Here is an 8910-nt window from a genome sequence, read left to right as displayed (position 1 = left end):
TTAAGAGTAACACTGACATTTTGAGGATCAAATATAGTTTCAATTTTCCTGTGAGGACAATATATAAATGTAATCTCTCTGCATCTGAACGGCCCACAGATGTCTGAAGATATCGATTCTATCACTTATTGGTAAGAAATAACAAAGGAAGAATTTCCGAGTGCTCTTTTAACCACCTGTGTCTTCGCAAAAAGAAAAGAAACGTTTTTGATAGAGCACACTTTATTAATAGTAAGCATTGGTTTATTTATTTAGAGATTGATTTAATGTAAAAGAGCCATAATCACTGGAATTTTAAGACAATGGCAAACACCTGAAAACAACCACCGTACATTAAGCATTACACACAGGTTGGTTTGGTTTGACAGTTCAAGTGTAATACAACCCTCGACCATATGAGGCGAAGAACAATGAACACAGTTTCAGTAATGCACGGCAAACAAAAAAATTGACCATCACGTCACAGGACTCTGCCGTGTCCCAAACCTCAGCTCTTCATTGGGTTGACTTGTGTTAACAGAAAACAGCACATTTCATTATACAGGTTGAGACTTTACATGCAATGATGGACTGTGCCTTCACACAATAGCATGGAGCCTAATAACAACACTGTACCTGAAGTGCATTGCCTGAAACGAATCGGAGATATTTGAACTTATCCAACCATTAAGACTCAAAACTGAGATCGCGTCCAAACCTTTACCAGTTTTTCAGCAAGATCATCAAGGAAAAACTTCTTTTTTTTTTAAAAAAAACCTGTGAGGTTATTAGAACAGAGAACTGTGTTCAAACGGCTAACTTCACCGTGAACGTACCACCGCATGTTGTGTAGACAGATCTCTACTGCTAGACACCCATACAGTTTGTTGTTTCACACGATTCAGCACAAGATGAGCACCCTCGCGGGACATCGTCGTCTTACAAGCCGGGGTAAACTTTGTATCACACAACAAATGATTAACCCCTGTGAAACTATACAGCTAACTAGCTTCACACCACCTTACACACAAAGCCAACAGACCAGGCTGATGGCTTGTTAGTTTAATTTGCCCACCATAGATGTGAAATTGTATATCAATGTACATCTATGGAGTAAAGGATGCAAGAACACCCGTTTCCTTTCCCTCAATTCTTTCCTCGAACGTCACCCATAAAAAGGTAAATCCCATAAAAACAATCAAAAGGAAAGATTCATGAAAACTTGATGGAACTTGTCTATATGACTTTAATTCACATCAGCCGAAAAAAAGTTGAGGAAGTGAAGCTTTAGAGCTGGGCGATAACGATATAGCACTTTTCTTGATAAACAAAATGTCAATACATGGTCAGTAGGGAAGCGATGCCACGGCTGAGGAAACCTTTTCCACCGGTTAATAAACTGGAGACATCACCTGCTGTGTTATTGATTTCACCGGAGACATAACGAGAAAAGATTCTGATGACTCTTTTATGTTGAATGGCTCATCATTTAATCAGCATTTGTGAAAACACTGTAACACCGCTAATACCAACTACTGCATTGTACTCTGCTCTCGCACATGGAACAGCCAATCACATCTCAGAAACTAATTATGTTCTAGCCAATGAACTTGCAACCTTACAGTGGCGTAAATTAGCAATTGAAAGTTAGGGAGATAAAAACTGAACCATCATGAGAAAAAACCCTCCAATATTCTCATATTATAAGAGGCATTCATTTGCGGGAACAATTCTGTTTTTTTGCAAATGTATACCTGTATAGTATCAAAGAACATTGGCGTTTTTTGTCAATTTGAGCTTTTTATTTTACATTTTCAACTTAATCTCTATCATAGTTATTAGCATTTTTTAAAGTAGCCTGAAATGCACAAGCCATTAAACACGGATGGTTGATTATTGATTTTGGATCCAAAGGTAAAACGATTTAGAGACTAAGAAATATTTTAAAGGTCATCAGAATGAAAAACAAATAACTTGATCAAATGTTTTGCCATATCGCCCAGCCCTTAACTTCAATTCACTCCAAAACCATCGTACATTTTCCACATGCGGACTTATGAAAACACTGTAGTGACACATGCTGGAGCGTGACGTAATAATTCACTTCTTCATCCAGTCACAGTCACCATACAGGAGAAAGACTAGCACGCACATGCTGTACAGTAAGAGTACAGTGCGCGTTCTGTTTGCTTCTTATAATCCTAATGACAGAAGTCACATCGATGCTCAGGTGTGTTCAAACCACCTGGGATGCAGTTTATCGACTGCAAAACACGAAGCATGTTGCTTTAAGTGTTTAGAAAAGCAGTCTTTATCGTTTTTGGTCACATAACCAAAAATTCAGCTGCTGTAAATCACAGCTAGCATAGCTAACGACAACAGCGATGGCGCTATCGTTTGCATCCGAGTCCATTTCAGTTTAGACGATAAGGACTGTGTGCTGACATTTTCAGACAAACACATTTGAGTTATTCCTTTGTTAAAGCCAAGCTAAATCAGCGAGCACAATCAAGTTTCACCTGACACACTCCAACAGCACAAAGAACCATTGATTTTGACTAAATATTAGCTGGAGGCGGGTTAGCAGGGAATGTCTTAATAAGTGAACAGAGCAGTGTATTACATTCCATTATTATGAGTGTATTTAGAAGAAAAGGCTGTGTATTACGAGTGTGCCCGCATGCCAATTCTGTGCATATGCTCCTCATGCCTGAAGCTTGCACAAAGAAATGGACGAGCCACTTGAGAAAATCCAGAAAGCTGGACACACAGCTTGGGCATAGGGGAACACAAAGGTGTGGAAGGGATACACCCTGTCTGCCACGTTATAGAACGTAGCAGTGCCCTCGTCACAATCCAACAGCACGCCTACGCGCTGTGGATTGGGATTGACCAGCACGGTCTCATTGCTGTTGTGCCAAGCGGACAGCTTGACGTTGAACCACTCGATACACCAGGACTGGTCGTTGCGGCCCAGTCGACTGGTGGGACCTTTGCGGTCAATGCTTCTGTAAGCCAAGCCTACGCCAATGAAGTTGTTGCAGCTCAGTTGCGCTTCCCAGTAGTGGCGGCCTTGAGAGAAACTCTGACGAGTGAGCACCTGGGAGCAGACCGAGAAGCGCTCAGGGCAGTCGGGATAGTCCGTGTGTTCATCTGACACCGAGGCCTTCGTGAAGCCCTCACTCAGAGCGATGCGTTTGTGGGCCGTCTTTGGATCCAAAGTGAGAACTGTACCATCTGGTAGGGACAACAATCAACATGTTCACAACAACCTTTGTTGATACCATAATAGGGGATGATGCCTCCTACAATCATACACTTACATTTCAAAAGTTCGGTTCTTTTTTCAGCAGATGTTATGCTTGGTGGAATGTCCGACATTTCTGCAACAGAAGACAACAAATTAATTTGTCTTGAGGCAAAGAAAACAATTGAAAAGAGCATCTTAAAAAATGGCATCTCCAACGATTACCATTTAGGTCTGTTCACAGGTGTTGAGGACGACTAGTAGGTGAACACGTTACACAAAGAAGGCAGACTGGCTAACTTCCCGTTTGCACTTTAGGTGGAAGGTTTTGAGAACATTTGTAGAATAAAATCATCTGGTACAGCTGAATCGATTTGAGTTTTTCTTACTCCAAAAGATGTTGTCATAGTAACTCAGTGGAGTACTCTTGTATTGAATGGCTTCTACCTGGTTTATTCAAATAAGCTGGAGGAGTACTGCTTCTGGGTTGGATTATCCCACTTAAATCCAAGAGGTGTTCTGTTGAGCGTTCTTCATTCTTTTGTCCAATATTGTCTTTTGCAGCTTTGGGAGGCTTTGGTTCTGAAGATAAAAAAAGATAGTACATTTGTTATTTAACTGCAGTAATCATTCTGAAGGGATATTTCTGATGTTTTGAAACAGGGTTTGTATAAAAGGTTCAGAACACCCCAGTCTGAAGAAACACAGTATACTGAACTGCTGTGGACAGTGGCAGCAGCAAAACCCATTTTAGCCATCTACAAAAATAAATAAAACATGTCTGTTGTTCGAAGCTGGGGACGCGCCAACAGCCATCTACTGTATGTTACGTAGTGACTATAGAGAAATAAAACTGGCCTTCACTTCAAAACTGTCCCTTTAAGTCTTATTCAATTGCAAATCAACATGCACAATTAAAACATACTTCTTACACTAAACAACAAACAAGTACAAGCACATCACACACGTTTTCTCTCATTGATATAAATGGGGTGGACAAAATATTAATAACAGGTCTCAGTAGGACACATTAAGAGTTCAATAGCACCAAAACTACCACATCCAAAATGACCGTTAAGTTGAATCAACACCTCCTTATGTTGTACTGCTGTTGTCTGTTGTATTCTATTTCATTATGTTTTTATTTCTCTAGTCTTGTTTTGGTCATTTAACATCTTGCCAAGGACAACAGTTGGAAATTAGCCTGCTGGCTAATACTGGCTCCTTTACAACAATGTGGATTAATGTGCACTGTCCTTTAAATAAATAAACTAAACTTAAAAACCCGAATATTATAACTTTCATAAAAAGGTAGAATTTGTTGCACATAAGTGTTATCCATATGTGGGACCAAATATAGACACTTTCGTACTTTGAGACTTCGCCTTCGGGCCTGCTTTGTGTTGAGAACCTAGACCTGTCCATTGCGGCTCTGAGAGAGGGAGAAGCAAAAGAATAGGAACATGTTATACTAGAGCCAGACGCAATCCTCACGTGTTCTTAAAAGCCCCTTGTTGTTTTCAAAACATACATCACAAGGCAAGTGAGAACAATTACTTCTGGTGATCCATTGTTTTAAAGTCTTATCTTAAAAAGGAGTCTTGTGCTCATTTCCAGTTTAAAATGTGTATGTTGTGCCTCTACTGTGACACGTTTACATGCTTTAATGTTCAGACAGCTCTTTATTTGTCAAGTGTGTCGGAGAGAAATGTTTTCTCAATATAGAAAAAAATAAGTTATTTAGAAAGCTGCTCTTGTATTTGAGTCTTAGAGATGAGATCACTAAAATGAATTCACCGTGTGATAGTTGAACATCCCTGAGCACCAAACGATTGAAATCAAGTAAGAGTCGCATCATTTCTTTGATTTTCTGGATTGTTGTTTCCACCATAAACCAACTCACCTAAAATGCCAGGGTTATTATGTGCAAGTGCAACACAGTTGTACATGAATGGCTTCACTATTCGTTCTCAATTCATATTCAACTGTAAAGTTTCCCACTTAGAAACGGACCTGCACGAGCATCTTTTAAAAGATTCCAAAGACAGACGTTTTAAAGAGCTACGATATTCATTAAGATCGGTGGTGAGCTGTTCGACCTCTGCGAGTACAATGGTACAATTTAAACCTTTCTTACTTGTCTTTTGTCCTGCCATGAAATGGGGATCCCTGTTGTAGCCTTGTTGGTGCTGGGGTGCATAGTAGTGTGGATGGCACCCCATGTAAACTGGCTGGTATAATGACTCGATGGGGGGACGACCTGGACTGTGGGACCTGGGGGGCCTTTTCTGCTTTGGAGGATTGTTGAACTCTGAAAGAGAGAAGGTCAAATAAGAAGACATTTTGTGCACTCATACGCGTTGTATCACAAAATGCAAAAGCATATTTGCCACACACAGATTTTTAAAACGTTATTTGATCAAAACTACAGTATTGCGTAGGATCTATATATGAAAATGATTGGGATGTTATATTATTTTGTTTAGATTCTTCATACGGTATTATTTTGAACACTTGTTTGACTTTATTAGCTGCACAGGGTCTTACCAGACACGGCAGATGCTAACAGCTACAGATGCTAACAGCTACAGATGCTAACAGCTACAGACGATAACAGCTACTACAAATAGGATATAGGAACACCTAAATTGCCTTTGCAATCGTGAAGCAAATATTCGTATTTTTCAGCGACTTCGAAGCTGTGCAGACGTGAGTTTATCATACACATTGGCAGATATTGTATTATATTATAGGTTAAAAGCAGAGATTAACATACCCGATAAGGGATGAGGTCCAGTGCTTTCCATTGCTGAGCCATAAACAAGACAAGACACGAGTTAAATGCCAGTATCTCACAACACAAGCTCTCCAGACGCCCATGTTATGTTTTGCAACAGAAGTTGGCTTTATCGTTATCCCATTATGCACCTCAACATGTTAAATCTCCCATTAAAAGTGTAACTGCACAATCACCCGGTTTGCGTATCCGCAGTCTGTCCTCAACAGGCGGTTTGAACATCTCTGTCAGGTGCTCCTTCAGGTCTGCACAAAAGGCCTGCATGGCTTTCACCTTCTTAGAATCCAGGTTGATTTGAGGCGTGTAAGGGTCAAAGCCGGCAGCCTTTGGCAGGTTGACTGACGCCTGGAGGCAGAACAACAAACTGTTTTTATGCAATGCATTGGAAATAAGCTTTTTTATTTTCTATTGTGTATCTATGAGTGGAATACTGTCATTTAAAAAAAAAAGATAAAAGGTTGTGATTTTAAATATAACATTATTATAAACACTATTAAACAGACGGTGTGATTAGTGTCTTTGTCGGCTGTTTAAAGGATACGTTTGTGCGGATTGATTGACTCACCTGTAGGAAGGCAAGAGTCTGGGACTGACTCAGCAGACTGTGGATGTATTCTTTAGATTTACTCATATGAACAACGTTCTCATTGAACTTCTTTGAGAGATCCTTAAGCTTAGTCTGACCAGTCTGCAGCTCGCAGTCGACAGCATTCAGAGCTTCATTCTCCTCTCGGGCCAACATATCCCGGATCTGCTGATAATCAGCTGCCAGGGCCTTCTTCCTGTTGGTCGCTGAGTCCTACGAGAGAATCAGAACACATCAGTAGGCAAAAGGAAGAGTAAATACAGGGGTTAGAGGAAATGACAGTTATATCACACAAAGCAACATCTCAGTGTTATGGTTTGCAAATGAACAATAATCACTTAATGTTTTCCTTTATTTATTCTTCTTCTTTCAAGAAACTCTTTTTTTGGAATTCATAAGAATTATAAATAATGAAATGTCAAGTATCCAGGACTACCTTTAGCTTGTCCCCCATGTCACCAATATGCGAAATAACTCGCTCGTTCTTCGTTATTTTCTCGTCCAGGATAGCCAACTTGCCTCTCAGGTCGGACTATAAAACAGAGAAACAGGACACATTCAGAAAAGTATCATTACGATTATTTTGTAAATTTAAACCTGTAACATTACTTGTCAAATCTCAGCATTATTGTGTGCATGCACACACACGCACACACACACACACACACACACACACACACACACACACACACACACACACACACACACACACACACACACACACACACACACACACACACACACACACACACACACACACACACACACACACACACACACACACACACACACACACACACACACACACACACACACACACACACACACACACACACACACACACACACACACACACACACACACACACACCTCTTTCAGGTTCCTCTGCTCCTCCGGGGACATAAAGGAGCAGCCTTTGTGGACCAGCTGGAGGCAGAGGCTGCAGATGGGACGGCAATGCTGGCTGCAGAAGAGCTCCATCAGCTTGTGGTGGTCCGGGCAGATGCGCTCGGACAGGTCGCCGACAGGCTCACTCAGCTGGTGGACTCTAAATGTTGGGTTTTCCCGGTGAGGCCGCAGGTGCTCCTCGCAGAAAGAGGCCATGCAGGTGAGGCAGGTCTGCGCCGCTTCCGCTTCCATACATGTATCACAGCGTATGACATCCTGGCTCTCCGCTTGGCTGTCCTCTGCTGTCCCCAGGTCGGCCTCGCTCTTGGTCGACCGCAGGTTGAAGGTCTCCACGACGGTGCTGAGGACAGTGTTTTTCTTCAGCTCCGGTTTGGTGGGGAAGTGGGTCCGACACTGAGGACAGCTGTAGGAGTCCTTCCAGCTGGCGAGGATGCAGTCCTGGCAGAAGTTGTGTCCGCAGGGGATGGTGACCGGGCAGTCAAAGGGACACAGACAGATGCTGCAGCTCAGCTCTTCCTCCAGACTCAACAGAGAAAACGGACTCTGGTCCATCGCCGCCATCATGAAACTCCAGTGGGCTGGGCTCTGAGTTGTGAGGGAGAAACGAAACTTAACTTGCGCTATTCTTGCACCAGTTTCGATTCTTTTAAAGGCAACATTTATATTCACTTCGACCAATTTCCTGCAGTTTATCGTTAAAAACTTAAATAGTGACAAAACAAAGTCTAAAATGTTAGAATTTAGCCTTCATTCGACTTCCACATCAACATGATCAGGGAACTCGAAAATAATAATTTAGTTTAAATCTCCAACAATACCTCGAGTCCTCGGGTGTCCTTGTCGCTTTTCTTCTTCTTCTTCTTCTTCTTCTTCTTCTTCTTCTTCTTCTTCTCCAGACACTAAGAAGTGAAGCTGTTCAGGAACTAGTTGTACTATATCCTGTATGTGATGGCTCCTTAGTCCTTCCTGTCTCGAGAGGACAATAAATACAGGTGGTGACAGCAGCCGTTGTCACTTCCCGATCTGCAGCCCTGTCCGATCTGCAGTGCGCATGTGCGAGATGGTCGCAGTACCTCAAGATGGACGGGAGCTCTACATGGGCGGAGCCTCAACGCGGCTCCTGTCACTACCCGATCCGTCACCCTACCCGATCGGTACTGCGCATGTGCGAGATGGTCCGCCATATTGGACAACTCCGGACGGCAACACCAGATGGACACTTGACACAGTGGCTTTTAGCAAAGCTCAAAAAGAAAACTCGAGAGAGATGAGTTATTGTTATTACAACGTGACTTCACTATTATTTAACAACTCTTTTATTGGGTTCTTTTATTTGGGGTTAAGTACATTGTCAGAATAAGTGAGGAATGAATTTAACTTATGTTAGACAGC

General features: G+C 41.9%; 1 protein-coding gene across 1 annotated transcript; it reads right to left on the bottom strand.

Moving 5' to 3' along the window:
- Positions 1-204: 204 nt before the first annotated feature.
- LOC117457233 (E3 ubiquitin/ISG15 ligase TRIM25-like) lies at positions 205-8678 on the bottom strand. The gene is made up of 11 exons (XM_034097594.2): positions 8337-8678; positions 7480-8103; positions 7046-7141; positions 6589-6822; positions 6200-6368; positions 6003-6035; positions 5364-5537; positions 4599-4658; positions 3674-3808; positions 3303-3362; positions 205-3216 (listed from the first exon to the last, which is right to left on the bottom strand). The coding sequence occupies exons 2-11, from the start codon at positions 8080-8082 to the stop codon at positions 2684-2686; spliced, it is 2097 nt and encodes a 698-aa protein (XP_033953485.1). The 5' UTR covers positions 8083-8103; positions 8337-8678; the 3' UTR covers positions 205-2683.
- Between the last annotated feature and the right edge of the window lie 232 nt (positions 8679-8910).

The sequence above is a fragment of the Pseudochaenichthys georgianus genome, chromosome 1 (assembly GCF_902827115.2).
Source record: "Pseudochaenichthys georgianus chromosome 1, fPseGeo1.2, whole genome shotgun sequence".
NCBI classification, from domain to species: domain Eukaryota; kingdom Metazoa; phylum Chordata; class Actinopteri; order Perciformes; family Channichthyidae; genus Pseudochaenichthys; species Pseudochaenichthys georgianus.
Note: the sequence above shows the minus strand (reverse complement) of the source record. Positions and strands in the feature narration are given on the sequence as shown.